This window comes from Pinus tabuliformis, chromosome J, assembly GCF_031772625.1.
Source record: "Pinus tabuliformis cultivar Carrire ecotype Pingquan chromosome J, CPIR1, whole genome shotgun sequence".
Lineage (NCBI taxonomy): Eukaryota > Viridiplantae > Streptophyta > Pinopsida > Pinales > Pinaceae > Pinus > Pinus tabuliformis.
In genome coordinates this window covers 1,196,296,660-1,196,319,821 of record NC_142295.1, presented here as the reverse complement: position 1 = coordinate 1,196,319,821, position 23,162 = coordinate 1,196,296,660, and the positions used below count along the sequence as shown (strand labels likewise).

General features: G+C 32.6%; 1 protein-coding gene and 1 non-coding gene across 2 annotated transcripts; both read right to left on the bottom strand.

The window, feature by feature from the left end:
* Nucleotides 1-2,672: 2,672 nt before the first annotated feature.
* Nucleotides 2,673-3,218, bottom strand: LOC149231399 (uncharacterized). The gene has a single exon (XM_089381618.1). The coding sequence runs from the start codon at nt 3,216-3,218 to the stop codon at nt 2,673-2,675; it is 546 nt and encodes a 181-aa protein (XP_089237744.1).
* A 12,383-nt stretch (nt 3,219-15,601) lies between these two features.
* TRNAC-GCA (transfer RNA cysteine (anticodon GCA)) lies at nt 15,602-15,673 on the bottom strand. The gene has a single exon. It is a non-coding gene; the product is annotated as a tRNA-Cys (tRNA).
* Nucleotides 15,674-23,162: the final 7,489 nt, after the last annotated feature.

The window sequence follows — 23,162 nt, the reverse complement described above, 5'->3', positions numbered from 1 at the left end:
TAAATCATCAAAGGTTGAGATAGATATATGCGAGAATACTTTACAAGAATATTTAAAATTTCAATGACCTCATTATCCTCCTCATGTGGTCTTGTGTGACAAACATTAATCATCGTGTAGGGTCCTAACCATGAAACAAATGAAACTTTGGATGAGAAGGATGGAACCATGATGTTATGATTCCATAAATGGAATTGCATAGAAGCACAATAGGCAAGTTGTGAGGTTGAGTTTCCCTACTAGAAATGGTTTATATGATGAATAAATATGGTACAAAGTTGTGGTTGGTGAAAAAGGTTATGCTTGTTATCTTTCTTACTGGTATTTTCTTTGATGAAAAGTGAAGTGTTCACTTGAAACACGTCGCTTAAAAATCTTCTATGCATGTCAAACCAAAACCATGAGAAAAGTTTTGAATTCTTACTTGGTAATGGAGAAAACTATGAATAGTTCATGGTTTCACCCATTCTTAAGTATAGAATCACAAGCTTGTGCCTTGGTGATAAATGGTTTTGCTCATACTTGACTCACATGTTTAGGTTTTCACACATTTTTGTGTAGGATATCATAACCTTGTAACTAGCCCATTCATCATTTCAACATTTTTAAGCACAATCATGATTGAATGTATTTCTAGGGAAAAAAGCCTTAAGAGTTTGTAAGGTGGATAATGGTTGCAACCTTGAACAAGGTGAGAATGGGGTTGCACTTGTTTAATATTGTACATAAAATCTAGGATAACATAATTATTTTCATTATATACTTCTAAATATACCTTGATGAATATGATTATTTATTAATAATAACTATGACAAAGGTTTAAATTTTATTACACAGAAATGTGTGGAACCATGGACATGAATAAGAAAATTACAAAGTCATGATTTCTCGTTCATAAATAAGAAAAACCATAAATAAGTAAGTTAAATGAGAAAAGTATTGAAAAAAATTATTATTACCTACTGAAAAATAATAAAATAATATAAATAACAATGTTATGATCAGCTGCTTATAAATGAAAAAACCACTATATTAACAGTAACAAAACAACCCTAGGAATATAATTGTGATAACTTATCTCAAAATAAATAAAATCTTAAAAAAATTATATTTCGTCCCATTTTCAAATAAATGATCATAACCTTTTATCCTTAAGATTTCACTTATTTCTTATCAAAGAATCATAAACTTTGAAAAGAACACCCATTTATATATTCATGATTTTGCGATTTTAGAACTTTACCCCTGCCCACAACCATACTTGAGAGTCGAGTAGTGAGTAGGGTCGAGCAGGTTATTGAACATGGAATCCAATACAACATAATTATTTTCATTATATAATTTAATCAATATCCGGAGGACAATAACTGTTAGTAACGGTAACGAAACAAAATTCGACCGTTATGCGAACAGAGGGCTCTAATAGAGAGTGAAAACGACAGACAACAGCCCAAAAGCGTCTCTACAAAGACCTGGAAACTTGCAAATTGGATAGATGTGAAATCCTCATGCCCTCATGTATTTCTGCAAACAATAATCCGGAGCGGCTTCGACGGTCAACTATCACTGCCCATTTGCGGCATGGCTTTTGAGTCTTTCGAAGGCGCTGCAGAAGACTTCCGCAGGGTTTCTCTATTGAGGAAACTATGCTTAGTTACATAATTTGATGTTCAGAAGAGGTTTCTCCTGATTTTTAAATTTCAAAATATTCTCAAATTCTAAACTAGCATTTGCACCAGATGTTGCAAAGAAAACGCCGTAAGGCAATAGGAAAGGAACTAGTACCTTGAAGTGTCTTGTAAAATCGATGCAATCTCTACACATCATTATAATGTTTCAAAATTATATATTTACAATGTCCAAGATCATTCAATCAACTTTTATTACCATGACAAAGAACAATATAAAGCCCTGGAAAATAGGCTAATGATCACCCTATGAGGACACAAACGAGAATGTTGAAGGTACTTTCCTTGGAAACAACTTTTGAAAGGTGCTAGATAATATCTACAATAAACATATGATAGATATTGTATAAAAATAAATATTGGAAACAAGTTACAATTCTAATCAAAATCAATGTATCTATCCATGTTTTTTTTTATATAACGACTAAAGTCACGATAAGTCAAGTTGACTGTTAGGCATGGATCTCTTGATCTTGCACAAAAGTTTGTATAAAATACCATAGATGTTGTAAGCCATTGTTGAGGGAGGGGACAGATGGCAAGAGGCACAAAAAATCTGATGGCTTCTTCAATGTCCCAAGCATTCTTGTAGGAAGCTGCATTGTGATGATCTCCATTATCCAATGATGTCCATGTGCTTCGACTACAAGAAAGTTAGAAGTGACCATCTTGACTATTGTGATAGCAGTAAGAATCCTCCAAATAAATATCCCACCAAAACTAATTACAAGGTCATCCCATCATAAAGAAATATATACATAATAACATATATTAAACAAGAGGGCATGGGTCCCAGCATCACACCATACATAAATAGGAAGCAAAGTACCAGAGTACATTCAAGCAGCCTGAAAATTTTCACCACATATCTTGGTCCTTTGCCTTCTCTAGAAGGTATGATCTTGAAAGGTCTTATTCATCTCTAATACATAACCAAAATCCACGCACTGGAGTTAGAAATAAGAACATGGTCACAATTCCCCCTCACCACCAACATTGATCTGTTTCCCAATTCCTTCCTCTCCAATGCTCAAATGAGGATGGGGATGCTGCAACCCTGACAGTGTCAAAGTTGGGTATGAGGTGCAGATCATCATATGCTTTTCTCTTTTGTGGATCAGACACAGTGTCATAAACCTGATTTATCTCAGAATAAAGGTCAGTGGTTGTCTCAAGCTGTTGTAGAGGCATGACATCAGGGTGGTATTTCAGTGCCAGTCTTTTGTATGCAACCCTGATATCATTGCAGGAGGCATGACAAGAGACACCCAAAAGAGCATAGTGATCATTTTTCCTCCTGAAAGTAATATCCCTCTTTTCTTTTGTTGCAAAACTGGCGCTGATGGTTCTGCCATTGAAGCTGTGAGAAGCCCTTAATACCACATTGCCAAGACTCAATTGATTACTTGAAAATGGGCTGCTTGTTGTACTTGTTGGGAATATCAATTCCCCGGTAATCAAAGGGGATTTGCCTTTGGGAGATGAGAGTGGGGAATTGATTGTGAGAGACCCAAGTATGGAAATCTTCATGATTAATTTCTGGTTTGGAAAATATGGAGACAAGGCTAATTGTATGTATGTTCTGATATCCAAACTTTTCTGCTTCCAGAATGAAAGGATTGGCTACCGTTTTTATGTAAAATCCATAATTCAACATTTTCCTACATCTAAAAGTTTTTCAAACTGAAGCTCATGCACGTGCCTCATATGGGCATCTTTGCATTCATGCACCTATAATTCAATTCCATACCAGAAGAACTGATACAGAAAAGCTCATGGATATACTTGTTTGTATGCATACGACCATTGTTTGCATTCATACGCCTATAGTTCATTCCCAAACTTGAAGAACTGAAAAAGAAAACGTGCAACAACAAGTACTGAAACTTAGAATCAGTGTTGCGAACATCTCGATAACATCCTATTTTATCTCGAATTATGTATATGAGAAAAGTTTCAAGGTCTTGTGAATAAGGTAAGAAATTGTAATGGACAGAAATGCAAAAGCAATATTTATGGCCAAGCAAGTAAAATATGTGAAGCTATGCTTTTTTGGTCTCCCTGGAGAGTTGCTTTTGACATGTTACTATCAGTGCAGAGATTGCTATGACATTCTTGATAAATTTTTAAGGTCTCTTAGCTTGAAGTAGATCGATGTTTGCTAAATAGCTCATTCAATGATATAATAGAAGTGTATATGATTCACTCCAAGTTATCTAGCAATCCTTGATCTATTCTTCAAGCAAAGAGACCTCAAAGAAATACCAAGAATGTCCTAGCAATCTCTGCACTGTTAGTAACTCGACAAAGGAAAAAGTACAAAGGTAGATCTCTGGATAGACCAAAGATGCATAGATTCAATTCTTTTAAATGCTTGTGCAAGAATGTATTGCTCATGGAGTAGATCAATTCACTATCTAGCTTGCCGATTGACATCTCGACATCTCTATGTCTAATTTACAAAACTTCCATTTATTTTAAAAATTGCAAGAATGAAGAGCAGAGTTGTCTAGCAATATCTGCACTGCAGTATCACATCCAAGAAGGAAAAACAAGGGAACTCTCTATACTAAAGAAGCATGGATTCAATTCTTTTGCATGCATGTGGAAGAAAATATTGCTTATTGTGTAGATTAATTCAATTTATCTAGCAAATCAAGATCTCAATCTCAACCTCTCTTTGCCAAATTCAGCAAAGTTGTGCTGCTATACATTTTATTGGTTGTCATCGGTTAAACTCCTCTTCTAAAACACTTATTATTTCAGGGATTCTTTTCCTCCAACAATCAGCACACAAAAATGTGTTGAATTATTATACTCGAGATAATTACAAAGACAAAATGAGGCATCTTGCAAATTTAATTTCATCTCGAGGGCATAGATAATAAACAATATTAAAAATCCTTGAAATATGGAAGCTTTTTTAACTCGCCAAATAGTTTTACTTAAATCTTTAAGTGGTGGCAGCTTTTCCATGATGGAGACCACATGTTTGAATTGAATACACATTGCATGCGTGGAATGCGAACATGTTGCTTCTTCTCATCTTTAGGCATGGACTTAACTAAATCCTTCAATGCATCATTGTCGCCACTTTTACAATGGCCAAATGGAAGAATAAAACTGGTCTGTTTCCACCACAAATCCAAAAATCGCATGCTCCACTCAGAATTACGGAAAAAGAACATCCCTGTGCACATATTCAAGAAGAAAGTTACTAAGCATTTAGCAAAACAAAAAATCATATCACTACCAAAAAAAAAAAGTAAAACTGTAATAACCAAGAAGATATCAGATGTTGACGCTTACGTCTATATGTTCAAAAATATGTCTTTTTACATGAAAGAAAACAATAACTCAATAAATCTGGCATCAATTTATATAATGTTAATTTTCTCAACTATAAATTAGATCTCATGGAACTCTTAAGAGTTCTCAGAAAGAAAGAAAGCAGACAATAAGAAAACGCCTACCTGCATTGACACTTGTAACTTCCTCCGTCACAATGAAATCAGGCATGTCCTCGTAGTCCATGAAACCAGTAATTCAGTAATTTAATATAAAACATCTTCCTAAAGATCAAATAATCCATGGTGAGATTCTGCATGATTTCAGAAAGTGCTGGGAAAGAACTGACTAAACATTAACTTGAGATGCATCCGGACTTATCAATCTTTAATTAACCAAAATACAAATGCATAAGAAATATAAGAATATAAATGGAAGTTTGAAAACTTACCAAGTCAATGTTTGGATTCGTCACCAGCGAACCCTGCATCCAAACATGTATATTTATTATTATTATTACCAATTTTGAAAGGACCTTATAAAAGCAAGAGATGAACAAAATTTGATGAATGTTAAGGCAATTGTTCATATTATAATACCAACCGTTTACCCGTTCCCAACTGATTTTCACAAGGAGGGTTTCTAGATGATTTTGGAAAAATCTTGCTCCTCATCTTCAAAAATAAATTTACCAACCTAAATGCCAAAACATTTATGCTGTGCGTTTCTATTTTGGAAATATTATGCATAATGCTTGGGCCCAAGAATAGGGTTCTAATGGCACATCTGAATGTCCCAACAATGATCAACCCTCTTACCACAATCCTTATTGCGAAAAAACTCAGGGTTGTGAGTCTGTTAAGCCAGTCAACTCCAGTGATTGGGGTGGGAATTCAAGTTTGACCCCTACATTGAAGGTATCTAAGGAAGCGAAGACAAGATTTAACATGAATCAAGCTGCAGAACCTGAAGATGCGCATGGAGATTCTGTTTCTGTTCTGGATGAGGAACGGAAAATGGCTGAAATGGGCATGGGAAATGGTTCACTTGCTCAAGTAGAATCACAAAGGGATTCAACAAATTCAAGTGATAATAATCAGACAATGGGTCTGCCTAAAATTTATCATGAAAATCATTCTAAAGCTACATTGTTAGAGGAAGCAACCAATAATAATGAATTCGGCACGCCCACTCAAAATGAGGTGGAAGTTGTACCTTTTGATTGTTCACATCCTGTAGTTCCTATCAGCATGTGAAAAGGGGATGATACAGGGGTTGGAACTTTGAGAAACTCTCATGCAAAGCCTAATGTCAACTCTGAAAACTGAGCTGTGAACCAATCAAGGAAGTCCTAGTTGGTGAACCACAAATTGGTGGGTCAAGGAAGAGAGTTTTAAGCAGACATGGTGTACATGATTGTGATAGGAATGTGCCTAATGGTGTTCAGCTGTCCTCACCAGATTTAACTGGTTCTTTGGAGAATAATTACGAGTATTGTGTTAAGTTCATTCGTTGGTTGGAACGGGACTGTCATATTCAGAAAGATTTCCATAAAAAATTCCTGACATGGTTCAGCTTGCGAGCAACATCTCAAGAGTGGAGAATTGTCAGGGTTTTTGTTGACACCCTGTCAGATGATCTAGCTACCTTGGTTGGTTCTCAAAACGTATCTACATAACTACAGCAAAGAGGGCACCAAATTAAAAAAGAAACATAAAATTACACATTCCATCATAAATAATTCTTGAAAAAAAATTCTTGAAATTGAAAAAAGAAAAAAAAAACAGACAGGCAAACTATACCTAAACATGCCTCATTTTTCAATGTTATTAGAAACCTATTCGCACATTCCATTGCTACTAGACATTCAAGATTTCCTTGTAAGACTAAGCAAACTATTTCCTTATCATAAAATGTGTCCAATTGACGCAAAAAATGAAACATACACAGTCGTTAAGCAAATAGTAAATGTAATATTCAACCACTGATCTATGCACAGTAATGAACCAGAGTTCATGAGACAAAAATTAACAGGTATTGCACATAGCAACAGTTTCAAACACCCATTCTGTCCACGAGCAAGATATCCAGAGGTATCTCTCACATGAGACAATGAAGTAACAGGTATTTGAGATAACAGTAGTTTCAAAAATCGATTATGCACATGAGCAAAATATCCAGAAGAACCTCTCACATGAGATAAGAATAATGCATACCCGAAAAATCAATTCAAAACACCCATTTATCGATACCAAAATAGTACTTTAGAAAATACTAAATCTAAAACCTTTATAACAAAAAAAAAAACCTTTATAGGTATCTTGTCATGAAACAAGATTTTCCAGTTATTTAACAAGTGAAATGACTTACAACTTCTTTTGGTTGTAAATATAAATAATAAATATCTTATAATAATATAATAAGCTAAAGGCTACAGAGTGAGTGGCCTCGACATCCACTAAATCTATCAGAAACCATAAATCACACAAGTTTACTTCTCTTATTTTCAGTTTATAAGATTAATAGTTTCTATGTATGTTTATCTTTCAAAATTAATCTTTGTTGTTTTAATCCGATGTATAGTGTGAGAGCAAGTATACTATGTTATTTATCATCTCTTGATAAGGTCTTTGTGTTCATTTGAGTATCTTTCATTATTCAGAATCATAAATGCTACATTATACATGTTTTGAAATTACTTGCACTTTATTTTGGAAATGTTGATATCAATCTAAAAGAAAAAAAGAATTATTGCTAAGATTTCACTGGTGAATGGCAGCAAATAAGCTTTTGGGAACATCTTGAGACCGGAAGCATGGATAAACCCAACAATTTATTCCTATGACTACATAAATAAACATTTGGGAGCACGTTCAGACCAGAAATATGGAAAGCCAACTAGTTATTCATATGACTACACATGTTAGGGACGTGAAGCTCGCATTCCTCGGGCAGATGCTAAGCAGAAGGTTTCAGGTTGCTACATATGGATATAGCAAGACATAAAGAAAAACCCTAAGATGACAATATATTTATAAATTGTTTGATAACTAACCAGTTGCAGAGGAACATAGCACCAATTCCTCTAAGAAAAGTTTATATCCATTCAACATCATACCATATAAAAAGGAGGAGGCGGTGGTTGCATTATGCTCAGAAGAACAGAACACTGCAGCAATTCCTCCAAGTAAAATCGCATACCCATTCAACAATAAAAATATAAAGGAGCCTCGAAATGCCAAAAAGAAGGGTTATTATAACCACTAGTTCATCCCGAGTCGTACTATGTAGTTTGATGTTGATATTTCTTTACACCATGAACAAAGATAATTTATGAGAAATTTTGATAACTTCTTTGTGGACTAAATAAATAAAGTAAAATCTCTAGTTTAAGAGATAGTAAGTCAAATTTCTTTCCAAGGAAACCTTTGTGGGATCCTTCCCCGTCAACTTTGAATATCCGTATGAGGATGGCTCAACTGCCACAGTAGTGGCTGACAAACCCGAGGGGATTGGCTGGATTTGAACCTGTAGCTTATAAATTCCCTGTCAACAACATGTCTTATCGGTTGCAAGATGATTCAACCAGTTGAGCTAATGCTCAGGGCTGACATAGTAGATCAAATTTATTGGTGACACCCCAATCTTCATTGGAAATTAATTATGATGCATCTGTGCCATATATCTAGCATTGAAGTCAGCTGAATTTTGCTTATTCATCTCTTTGGTCTGGATTTGACTATGCACAGTTGTGTATGAGCTCACTGATTGGCTTGATCTATCAATTTCAAATGTATTGCAATTTTTCTTTTTTCCAAAGAATACCATGAGAGATTCCCCTATTCCTTGGAATATTTGGATGGAGGGCAGCTGATCTGCTAGCCACAATAGAGGCTGGTAACCCAGAGCGATTTCAGAAAGTGATGGGAAAGAACTGACTAAACATTAACTTGAGATGCATCCGGACTTATCAATCTTTAATTAACCAAAATACAAATGCATAAGAAATATAAGAATATAAATGGAAGTTTGAAAACTTACCAAGTCAATGTTTGGATTCGTCACCAGTGAACCCTGCATCCAAACATGTATATTTATTATTATTATTACCAATTTTGAAAGGACCTCATAAAAGCAAGAGATGAACAAAATTAGATGAATGTTAAGGCAATTGTTCATATTATAATATGAACCGTTTACCCGTTCCCAACTGATTTGCACAAGGAGGGGTTCTAGATGATTTTGGAATAATGTTGCTCCTCATCTTCAAAAATAAATTGACCAACCTGAATGCCAAAACATTTATGCTCTGTGTTTCTATTTTGGAAATATTATGCATAATGCTTGGGCCCAAGAATAGGGTTCTAATGGCACATCTTAATGTCCCAACAATGATCAACCCTCTTACCACAATCCTTATTGCGAAAAAACTCAGGGTTGTGAGTCTGCTAAGCCAGTCAACTCCAGTGATTGGGGTGTAAATTCAAGTTTGACCCCTAAATTGAAGGCATCTAAGGAAGCGAAGACAAGATTTAACATGAATCAAGCTACAGAACCTGAAGATGTGCATGGAGATTCTGTTTCTGTTCTGGATGAGGAACGGAAAATGGCTGAAATGGGCATGGGAAATGGTTTACTTGCTCAAGTAGAATCACAAAGGGATTCAACAAATTCAAGTGAGAATAATCAGACAATGGGTCTGCCTAAAATTTATCATGAAAATCATTCTAAAGCTACATTGTTAGAGGAAGCAACCAATAATAATGAATTCGGCACGCCCACTCGAAATGAGGTGGAAGTTGTACCTTTTGATTGTTCACATCCTGTAGTTCCTGTCAGCATGTGAAAAGGGGATGATACAGGGGTTGGAACTTTGAGAAACTCTCATGCAAAGCCTAATGTTAACTCTGAAAACTGAGCTGTGAACCAATCAAGGAAGTCCCAGTTGGTGAACCACAAATTGGCGGGTCAAGGAAGAGAGTTTTAAGCAGACATGGTGTACATGATTGTGATAGGAATGTGCCTAATGGTGTTCAGCTGTCCCCACCAGATTTCACTGGTTCTTTGGAGAATAACTACGAGTATTGTGTTAAGATCATTCGTTGGTTGGAACGGGACTGTCATATTCAGAAAGATTTCCATCAAAAATTCCTAACATGGTTCAGCTTGCGAGCAACATTTCAAGAGTGGAGAATTGTCAGGGTTTTTGTTGACACCATGTCAGATGATCTAGCTAGCTTGGTTGGACAATTGGATGATACTTTCTCAGAACGTATCTACATATCTACAGCAAAGAGGGCACCAAATTAAAAAAGAAACATAAAATTACACATTCCATCATAAATAATTCTTGAAAAAAAATTCTTGAAATTGAAAAAAAAAAAAAAAGAGAGGCAAACTATACCTAAACATGCCTCATTTTTCAATGTTACTAGAAACCTATTCGCACATTCCATTGATACTAGACATTCAAGATTTCCTTGTAAGACTAAGCAAACTATTTCCTTATCATAAAATGTGTCCAATTGACGCAAAAAATGAAACATACACAGTCGTTAAGCAAATAGTAAATGTAATATTCAACCACTGATCTATGCACAGTAATGAACCAGAGTTCATGAGACAAAAATTAACAGGTATTGCACATAGCAACAGTTTCAAACACCCATTCTGTCCACGAGCAAGATATCCAGAGGTATCTCTCACATGAGACAATGAAGTAACAGGTATTTGAGATAACAGTAGTTTCAAAAATCGATTATGCACATGAGCAAAATATCCAGAGGAACCTCTCACATGAGATAAGAATAATGCATACCCGAAAAATCAATTCAAAACACCCATTGATCGATACCAAAATAGTACTTTAGAAAATACTAAATCTAAAACCTGAGAAGAAGAAGAAAAAAAAAAAAAAAACCAACCAAAACAAAACCTTTATAGGTATCTTGTCACGAAACAAGATTTTCCAGTTATTTAACAAGTGAAATGACTTACAACTTCTTTTGGTTGTAAATATAAATAATAAATATATTATAATATAATAAGCTAAAGGCTATGTGGTTCAATAAGCTAAAGGCCACAGAGTGAGTGGCCTCGACATCCACTAAATCTATCAGAAACCAGAAACCACACAAGTTTACTTCTCTTATTTTCAGTTTATAAGATTAATAGTTTCTGTGTATGTTTATCTTTCAAAATTCATCTTTGTTGTTTTAATCCGAAGTATTGTGTGAGAGCATGTATACTATGTTCTTTATCATCTCTTGATAAGGTCTCTGTGTTCATTTGAGTATCTTTCATTATTCAGAATCATAAATGCTACATTATACGTGTTTTGAAATTACTTGCACTTTATTTTGGAAATGTTGATATCAATCTAAAAGAAAAAAAGAATTATTGCTAAGATTTCACTGGTGAATGGCAGCAAATAAGCTTTTGGGAACATCTTGAGACCGGAAGCATGGATAAACCCAACAAGTTATTCCTATGACTACATAAATAAACATTTGGGAGCACGTTCAGACCAGAAATATGGAAAGCCAACTAGTTATTCATATGACTACACATGTTAGGGACGTGAAGCTCACATTCCTCGGGCAGATGCTAAGCAGAAGGTTTCAGGTTGCTACATATGGATATAGCAAGACATAATGAAAAACCCTAAGATGACAATATATTTATAACTTGTTTGATAACTAACTAGTTGCAGAGGAACATAGCACCAATTCCTCTAAGAAAAGTTTATATCCATTCAACATCATACCATATAAAAAGGAGAAGGCGGTGGTTGCATTATGCTCAGAAGAACAGAACACTGCAGCAATTCCTCCAAGTAAAATCGCATACCCATTCAACAATATAAAATATAAAGGAGCCTCGAAATGCCAAAAAGAAGGGTTATTATAACCACTAGTTCATCCCGAGTCGTACTATGTAGTTTGATGTTGATATTTCTTTACACCATGAACAAAGATACTGTAGCATATAAATTCCCTGTCAACAACATGTCTTATCGGTTGCAAGATGATTCAACCAGTTGAGCTAATGCTCAGGGCTGACATAGTAGATCAAATTTATTGGTGACACCCCAATCTTCATTGGAAATTAATTACGATGCCTCTGTGCCATATATCTAGCATTGAAGTCAGCTGAATTTTGCTTATTCATCTCTTTGGTCTGGATTTAACTATGCACAGTTGTGTATGAGCTCACTGATTGGCTTGATCTATCAATTTCAAATGTATTGCAATTTTTCTTTTTTCCAAAGAATACCATGAGAGATTCCCCCATTCCTTGGAATATTTGGATGGAGGGCAGCTGATCTGCTAGCCACAATAGAGGCTGGTAACCCAGAGGAACTTGACTGGAATTGAACTTGTGACCCATAAATCTGGTATTTTTAAGCACAGTTGTGCAACTTAAATATCCACTATTTTTTGGGTTTTTCGTGCTAAAATTGGCATATACAATACATATAGTTGCATATTGGGGATTTCAGCAGCATTGATAAAAAATTGGCAAGAGTCCAGAAAACATGTTTTTGGAATTATTCTTGAAAAAATCCACAAGCATTAAAAAATAAAAAATATTGTTTTGGCATTTCCGGATTTACGTTGGATTTCAATGCTCTTGCTTTGAAACCTCCCTTAAGGTTAGGAAAGAGCTCATGATAGATTTGAATTCAACAATAATTCCCTCAATTTATTGCAACCAAATTCATTATTGAAGTACAATAAGGTAACCATGCAGTCAACAATTTATTCACATGAAACCAATTCCACAATACATAGAGAGCTTAGGACCAGTCCTCTCAATGTTTCGTTACAATCCAAAAACACAGTGATTTCTATCACAAATCCTACTGGGCTACTTAATTTGACCTTACCTCTATCTTTGGTACTTTGTACCTCCTACTGCTCCAGACTGCGTGAGATTATCTCAAAGTTGTTGTTGATACCAATCTGGGCTTCCATTGCTTCCAAACGCTCTCCACCATACCTCGCTACCAAGAGGAATTTAGCACACCTTCTTTGTTGTCACAGGATTAGGCCGCTATCGAACAGGGCCTTTGGAAATAGGTTGCAGCCTACCTCAATGCCCTAAAATCTGTCTGCTGCTACAGTTGGACTCCTGAAATCCTTGTTGCCACAAAGGGATGATATGTTGCGGGTGATATGCTGCCCAAATTTATCTTCAAATCCCTGCGCTGTCCCACGTCAATGCCTGGAAAAGTGTTGTTGTCTCAGATGGTGGACATAAGATTCTTTCTTTGCCCCCAATCCCCAAATTTTGTCTTGTTTCAATGCAGTTGTGTAGCTTCCTTGTACTTCAGTGCTTCTAACTGAATCCAATGCTAAAATCAATGGGTTCAGACCCAATTTTGAACCAGTGAGGACTCTCAAACCAACAGGTTGTCCAATTTTACATGCCGCTACCAAACAAAGCCAACCACAGGCACCTCTGTGCTTCCCTGAAGAGATTTTGTTCTCTGTCACCAACATGGGTGTCTGTGTATTAATCCATTGATCGTTCTTCCAACAAATTGCCATTTAGGTCAACCTGTCAAGAGCCGAGTCCATTCATAGGTTGCAGAGACCCACCCTCGAGTTATAAACTAGCCATATTCTAAATACTTTTTTCCCACCCACCATATTCAAAGATCACCAGTAGGCTTGCAGATAATCCAAGACTCATTTCAAGGCCAGTCACAGTGGCCAGTAGATTCAAGCACCCAGTAAACAGCTCCAAGTCCTGAGTAAAGAAGGTCTCAGAATGTGTTGCCCGATAGTCTCCACCTCTCACAGAAAAAAACATACCAAACAGATGAAAATGGAAAAGACAACCACATAGATAATGAAGAAATAGATTGAATTCGGCGGGAGGATGAGTACAATGTTGGATTTTTTGATGCCAAGGCCGGTTAACCAGCGGCAAGTGACTTTACGCTCTACCATAGTTGGGGAAATGTGGTGGTTTCCCCAGTGGCAGAGTCGATGAGGGCTATGCGGCCATTGTGGCGAAGCGAGGAGACGTAGGTGGGGAGATCCAGGAATTCGTCTTGGGAAAATCCACTGGTTTTCGATTGCTGTAATAAGTTTGGTTGGAGCTGCAATATCCGCTGCGGACATCGATCTGGACCTTCGCTTCAGCTTCCCGTTATAACCATTCAACTCCCTTCCTTTAATCCAACGATTGACAATACTATAATCGTCTAACACATGATCTAACGGCACAGACGGATGACAGGTAGATTTTAGGGAAGTTCATTTCAGAGGGGAACGCCTTACGGCGTAAATATTCTCAAAATCAAAATCGACATAAGAATGACGGTATCCGTCTACCTAAAGTAAATTTGTATATGACAAAGGTGGTATTTATCTCAGATGATAAAATTTAACTGTGAAGTCAAACCTTATCCAAAAATTGTTCGGCAAAGTAAATTGGGGTTACTCAATTTATTTACCTATAGGTATCATGTCAATACGACCTGCATACAAAAATATATTTTTTATTTTCTTAAACATATCTTTTTACATATATTAATGGATAAGTGTTAAAATAAGATATAAATATTATATTAATTATATAATTAATTAATTAGTTAAAAAAATATCTTAATAAATTAGTTAATTTAGTTGGATTAAATTTCTCAAATCTAATAACTCACATAACAATTAGAGATATCATTCAATATAACCCAGCCAAGTCTCTTTACCATTGTTAAATAGAGTACTTGTCTCTGATGTTCTTCATTAGCAAATTCTTCATGAGTTTTTGTAATCATTCTGAAAATCATGTAGATTAAACTCCATCAAACTATCTCATAACTTTTATAATCTTAAACTCCTAAATCACAAGTCTCCCAACTTCAATTACCAAACCGTCTCCATAATTATCTCCTTCTACTCAGTTATATAAATGTTAACCGAAGTAAATAAATGTATAAAATTATCATCTTTTATCATTCTCAAAATCATGTAGATTAAACTCCATCGGTTTATCTCATATCCTTTATAATCCTGAACTCCTAAATCACAAATCTCCCAACTTCAATTACTAAACAGTCTCCAGACGCTTATATTATCTCCTCCTCCTGCTCCCAGCAGCTATATAAGTGTTAACAGGGGTAAATAAATGCATGAAGCAACTGAAATGTGATAATTTCATCTGACATAGGCTGAAGATCCCATGACCGAATCCCTACTGTGTACCGATCATCTTCACAGATAGAAAACGGGCCTTTGTACCGATCATCTTCACAGATAGAAAACGAGCCTTTGAAGCAAACTTTTTGGTGCTACCACGATACTTTATGAGACCAATAATCAGGCATAATTTGAACTTTATTTCCCTGCAAACAGACGCCCTTCTCCTATTTTTCGGAACAACATAATTGAACAGTCAGTTTGAAATTAAACAGTAATGCATACCGTGAAATTAAACAGTAATGCATATCGTTTATTGACTGCAATTAGCGTCGCTCTGGTCTCTCACATTTATATTGTTTACTTAGTAATATATCCGGGCATTTCTTTGCTTTTAGTCCGAAAACCAGGCGTTGGGTCCGACAGGGCTCGAACGATCTTGCTCTTAAACGAGAAAAAGAGCTACGAGAAAGACACAGGGCCTGACCAGGTTCGAACCGGTGACCTCTTGATCTGCAGTCAAATGCTCTACCACTGAGCTACAGGCCCAATAGATGCTGGCTTTATGCCGTTTTCTTTACTTTTGTCTACACTGTTTTTCTCATTGTATTTGTTTATTTTCCAGATTAGGATGCTTATTGGGTTCATATATTTTTGATATTTTTGGTTTATTTTTTGGATGGCTTTATGGCTGAATGTATTACTCTCTCCATTCTTGTTTTTTGAACAATTGTTATTATTACGTGGACCTGGACTATGTGCAGACACTGGACCAATCTTATTTCCCGCTATACACTGTGCAGACACTCGAGCAACCCTATTTGTCAGTGTACACTCTACTATGTTGGTTTGCGTGGCAATATGCAAATTTAATAACGTATCAAGAATGATCATAATGTACTGATTTTACTATATATAATAAAATCAACATTTTTTTACTTTTTTTGGAAAAAAGTCTTACACTTTCTTATTATTTAGCTTAATTTTTGAAAATAATATAGTTATAAAAATTAATTAGTTAATCCATTTATAATAATCATCAAAACATTTACTTTATAATATCAAATTATTAAAATTTAAAAACCATAAATCTAATTAAATTATTATTATTATAAAAATTAATTAAGTGATAAAAGTTTCGGCAAATTTACTTCACATATCACTCCATCCATGTCTGCACCATTATTTGCAATGAGATTCATTATTAGACAATTGAACAATAATGTATCATGAAATAAATAATTATTAATTATTGGACACAAACCTGAAAAACAATGGTTCATTAATAAAACAATTATAATATTTAACACAACAATGCCCTCATTAAATCTTTGAATTTGAGATCATTCATTTGGGTTTTGTGGTGGCCAGGAGGCCTTGCTGCATCATGTACGACCACATGATTGATATTTCCCTGTGCATACCATAGTTTCAAAGATTATGTGTTGCTGGTGGTTTCTTTGTGTTCTTTCATTTCCATGCTAAACCTCAACTCGACGAGTATGAAATCTCCATTAAAAGGAACTTCCCTTTAGCCATATTTCTGCTTTAAAAACCACTAGTTTAAAGACCTTGTTCATGGAAGATGATCGATAATTTATTAGTAAGATTTCGCGATGCTATGCACTCTAGTCAGAAAATTATGTGAAATGATGGTTACATATGGTTTCTTTTCTTCTGCAAATCAGGAAGTATGAAAAAGGGTATTGTGTGCTTTTCAATATAAACTTCACTTGAAAACTAAAATAAGATCAAACAAGCCCCTTTTAAAAATTACAAATAACATGACCTCATTATATCCCCTTTTTATTAGATGCCTTTATATTAGATACAAAATTATTTAGTAAGTCGTAAATCTGGAGTTCGATCTGCAATTGATTAGGAGTTTAATTATTATGTAAATATGGTTTAATTATTAGATGCTTTTATATTTATATTAAATATAAAATTATTTAGATGGTTGCGTTTGAATTTGTTTCAATCTGCAATTAATTGATAGTTTAATTATTAAATGTGTATGCTTTTCCAAGGTAATTTTTTTCCAGTAAAGTAAAAATTAATATTTTTTAAGATTATAAATTAAAATTATATCACAAATAAAATTTAAAATATAATTAGATTTATATATTCAAAAATTTATTTAAAATTATCTAATAAAAAATATAAATTTTAATAATTTATAGTTAAATCGTATCTTGAATGTGACCATCTGCACAATCCAATTAAATATAACTATTTCACAATACAATATTACATGTTAGATAAAATTGTATATGTAAACTTTAAATGTGATATAAAATTATATATGTTAGTTGAATCGATATTGATCGTCCTGATTGAATTTGAATTAAACATCTTGAATTAAACATCTTTTATTCTTCTATAGTGGGATAATTACGTTGTTAAATCTATTGTTAGATAATTTAACAATGGTCTGCTTTAGATTAAATAATTAATTATTAAATATAAATATTAAAATATTAAAAAAATATCATTTATTATCTAACAATGGTCTGTTTTAGATTAAATAATTAATTATTAAATATAAATATCAAAATATTAAAAAAATATTATTTCTTAATTAAAATAGTAGTTAATTTTAGTGATTCTAATGTGTTAATGAAATGTCAATGAAATTATGTTTTTGTTGTTGTTTAAAATATATTTTAGAAAATGAAAATATAAATGAATTTAGCCCCACAAATTTTTTTTTGAACACTCAAATTCTATAAATTAAACAACTTAAAATAAAATTAAAATTAAACAAACAAAATATACCTTGAAAAATATCATTTAATCTATTAATTAAATTACCAAAACAAATCAATATTAAAGAGTGAATTTATCCACTCATACACTAATTTAATTGATAACACTTTCCAATTTAATATCCCACTTAACTGTTGTCAAATTAAAATTATATTATTATTATTATAAAATTGTGGTTAGCGATTCATGGCCTACAACTGCTGTCAACGTGTTTATGACTCGTGGGTTTTTTCTATGTATGCATGCATTGCCCCAAACATGATGAGGTTGGCAATTGTCGATTGCTTACAGAAAATTGGAATCGTTTCAAGAATTAAAGGTACTTCATGCCGAAGGCTTCTTCATTTCTCGGACTGGAATTTGATCGAAAGGTAAGTGAGTGGTTTGTGAAAGTTGATGTAAGTGAGCCGTTTCGTTTCGTTTTGTTTCTTAGTTAAGAGATTTTCTTTTTTATATGTAATGAAACAGGTTAATGGTTTAAAATTTGGAGATTCAGAGATCTGTCACAATGAGCCAAGGCTTGCTGCTTGCTTCTTTATGGATCAATTTTAAGTGGCATGATTTTCTTTAAATTTGTGGATTGTAACCAATAATAACAATATCCATTCTTAAATTTCACAACTAAATTATGATAAATTTTCTCACTATTTAAAAAAAATATTCTATTAATTTAAAAAACCATTATAAAATTAACTAAAAAATGATCAATTAATTTACAAAATTAGTAGTGATAGCTCAAGTAAAAATGTTTGCTATAATTATTTTTTATATATAATTATAATTATATTTGAAATATAATTAAGAATTGTTAGATTTTTTTTCTCAAGTAGTTTTAAAGGTCTTTGAAGTATTTTAAAAATCTGATAGAATTTCTCATTTAATGCAGAGGTCTTGGAAGGATCTAACAAACCTATTTAAAAACATTTTATATAATAAGATAGTCTTCCAGACTAATACATTTTACATTTAAAATTATATAATATTTGTTTTTTTAATCTGTAATTATATTTTTATTTGAAATATAATTAAGAAAATGTGGGAATTTCTCATTTTAAAAGAGGTCTCTTAATTATTTAAGAAAATGAAAACTTTTTTAACATTTTATATAAGTGGTACATATATAATATATAAAATATATTTTTTAAATTGTAATTATATTTGTATTTGGAATGTAGACATGGCTCATAACCTTCCTATTATCTTATAATTTTCAAGAATATTACTATTTAGTTTAAAGCTATACAGTATATTAAATTTATGAAAATTTTGTTTAATTATATTTTTATTTCAAATATATTTAATGAAAAAATGGAATTTCTTACTCCAAGTTGGGGTATTTGAAGTGCTTAAAAGAATACTTTAAAAATATTTTTAGGTTGCGGGGTGGTTTTGAAGATTAACCTATTTTATATTAAAGATATATAATATATAAAAAAATATTCTCTAAAAGCTTTAATTATATTAAAAATATATTTTTTTATTAAAAATATATTTTTTTATTAATATTTATTTTTATAGAAAGTAAGTAAGAGAAATAAACTAAGTTTTTTAGAATTGATATATAAAATTTAAAATAATATTATTTATATTATAAAATAGGTAAAATAGTTATTTTATATTTAGTTGATATGTAATATTAAAAAAAAATATTAATAACAAAAAAATTATTGTGAGTTACAAATAAAATATTTTAATATCTATATTAAATAACATAAGCTCATATCAATATTATATAGAGAAAGAAAAATTAATTTATAATAAGATTATCATATTTTCACTTTTCATTATGAGAGAAGTGTATAATTTATTCCATTTTTAATATGAAGTTTATATATAATAATTTAAAAATTAATAAAAATAAAATAAAATATTGTAGGTCATAAATCAAAAGAGAGTTCATATTCCATTAAGAGGTTCTTTCTAATTCAAGGTATGCGGGAAATTTGTTCAATGTTTAATATGGAGTTGACATATATCATTTTAAAAAAATATTAATAATATAATAATTCGATGTGTATAGGTAGATAGATAGATAGATAAAATTTTAAAATTCGTCTTAATTTTGGATCTACCAAACGTAGAGAGGGGCCAAATCTCTCAAGATGCAAACTTCAATGTGAGTCAAAGCTTGAGGAAAGGTTTGCACCTCGAGAGATTTGATTCCTTTCAATAGATCTATGTTGATAAAATACTAATAAAATGTCTTAACTCATTTTTTGATATACTTCTTTTATATAATTATATTGTAAGGCGTTCCCCTTTGAGAAGAACTCCCCCAACTATCACTCTACACCGATCTACATCATCAGATCGAATGTAAGATTATTGAAGAATAACGTGACGTCAAATTGTTACATTTTCAATTGAATGAAAAAACATGGCATATAACCCTCATGATATTGAGCTTGGCCTTATCATTTGCATTTTCATTTTGTAGAGGAAAACTCTTCTCCTATGGTTTTTGATACAATTGGATCTCACTAACATGCTCACAAAAGGATCGACAAATTTTCTACCTTATGATAGAGGGGTTTACATGAATTATCGTTGTTGGCCACTTGGCACATGGAAGAATTTGTCATGGAGATCTAGCACAAGCTTGGATAATCCAAATAACTAAGAGAATGTGTTTGACATATGACAACCAAATGTTTTTATAGTTGCACAACTTTTTCTAGAATTTCAAAGTTAAACTCTTAAAAGTTGTTGGAAACATATTTTTCTTTCTTTGCCCTTGTATTTTTTGGAGGCCAAATGTGAATCCCTTGTAGATTGAGTTTTGATCAATTCGTTCACCCTTAGCTAATAAAAAATGCAACTACAACTTAGCATACAAATTATTTTGCTTCTTGATCTTATCAAATGATGTAACTATGGTTTAGCCTGTAGAAAAATTTACTTTTGTACATAGAGGAAACGTTTGTTCCCAACCTATGTTCATTTGTTTTCCTGACTGTCGCTAAATTTTTTTGAATAGGTGCTTGGACAAGCCTCAAAAAATGATTTACTTATTCTTTACAATTTCATCTATATTTTCCTTTGTATTTCTTTATATTCTGAGCTTCTCCCAAGTGAGAGTGTCTCTTATACTTGGCTTTTCAATTTGTTGATAATTTTCAAACTTTGAGTCATGTTACATATTTCAAATAATAGTTTTGGTGATAAGTTTGGGATTGGGTTACTTGGTGAGTGTTGTAGTCTTTCGGCTATTGTGTATCATTGGTCATTAGTGGTTTTATTAATCTTTAAATATGCACCATTAGGAGTTGTTTTTTTGGTTTGGACAAGATTCCTTTTCCAACAGATGGAAATGATTCCACCTTTGATGGAAACAAATCCATTGATAGGAAATAGTGAGTGCAAATCTCTGCTCATTTGACAGGAAATGGTTTTCATCTTGGAATTGCCAAAATTTTGATATTTGGGTGTGGATCCTTGACTGTTGAATATGACCTAAACTGTTTACCTTACACTAATTGTTATGTCCCTCTTATGCATGTGCTTATACTAATTAAGAAAGGGATTTTCTTCATTAGAGATGTATACTATGGACTCATGTGGAAATATTGTACTTGTAGGTCAACTAATTAGTAGGTCAACTTTTTTTATTTAGTTGTCTGAGAGGATTCCTCATAGTTATATTACATGTCTCTCTGATTCATGTGTGTTATAATTATTTTATTACTTATCTAGTTTGTTTTCATTTTCTTTTAACATTCTTACTATTTTTGGTTTGCAGATGTTTACTCTAAAGGGGACTTCATGATTCATTTAGCTAGATTGAAGGACAGAAAAAGGTGGGCCAAAAATGATTCTACATGAACTCGAGGAAGAGAAGGGAACATTTAACGACAAAATTGTCAATGGTTTAAGCATGTTTCATTTTTTAAGGCACATGTTTTTGTTTTCGAAACTAAACTATTTAGCAGCAAAAAATTACCCTATTCTGATTTTTGCATATAAGAGTAAAAACTAAATAATTGTACTACATTATGACAAATGTGAAATATGACAGTTTGAAAACTCATTAAAACAAAATTATATCACCACTTCATGGGAATTTTGAAATTTAACAGTTCAAATCACTGATAAAAGGATGAAATCATTAATTACTTTTTTTTGGAAGACATGGGGTCTAGAAAAACATCGATGGCGTAAGAAGGAAACCAATAACTATTATAACAATTTTTTGACCTCAATTGGCTAAGAATCCCCAAGCTTGTGCTGGAGAGTACCATTTTGAGGTTTATTTTTGAAACTATGATGCATCAAACTCACTTTTAAACAATTATTTTTCAATAGTTGGATAACATACCATTATGAATTAGAAGAATATATCATGAGAAATCTCAAAATTAACAGTTCTAAAAACTATTTAAAATAGAATTTTGTATATTGTATTCTCAAAAATCTGAAATTTTACATTTCAAAAAACCGCAAATAAGTGAAAATGTGGAAGCTTTAAATTTTGATTTGCAGAAAATGGGCCTCAAACAGTGCTAGACAATCTTGTTTTCAGGTTCATTTGAAAATGTAAATTCAGAAATGTAATGCAAGCATGAAGTTAATAAGCCATTGTAGGGGTTAAAATAGAATTGTAGAAACAACATTATGAGAAATTTGGAATTCGACAGTTTAAATTTTTCTTTAAGAAAGAATTATAGATATATACTGTATATGATGAGAGTTATGATATTGGAGTCGAATTAAGACAAGATTTTTTTGTATTTACCTATTTTTTTGAACGTACATGGATGAAATATACAAAGTGCATAAGTAAGGGGAAATTGTTAATTTTCATATTGTAGTTGGCTTCAAACAAAGTTAGAGAGTCCTATTTTATGATCTCTTTTGGAGAATCTAAATCTATGAAAGAAATTTAAGCCATTCATGTATATTTCAATTTGATTTTACATGTTAGGGTACAACTTAATACAATTTAAACTTTCTAAAATTATGATCATTGATATTAAATTTCCTTGCTAGGGATGTTGAACATTCAAGAGTGTAACTTTGTGTTTCTTTGTAGCTAGTCATCTAATGAATTTTGAATCAATAATTTAGTAATCAATTCTTAAGGTGAAATTAAATTAAAACAAAGGGATGTGGACACTGCAGAGGTATTGATGGGCTTAAAGTTTTATATTTTTATTTTTTTAATTTGTATTGTAATCTGTCTTCTTTGCATAAAATGTTGATTATTTTACATTCTCATCTAGGCAGGATATGAGTTTCACTCATTTGTTTGTTAAGATATAAGTTTCAAAAG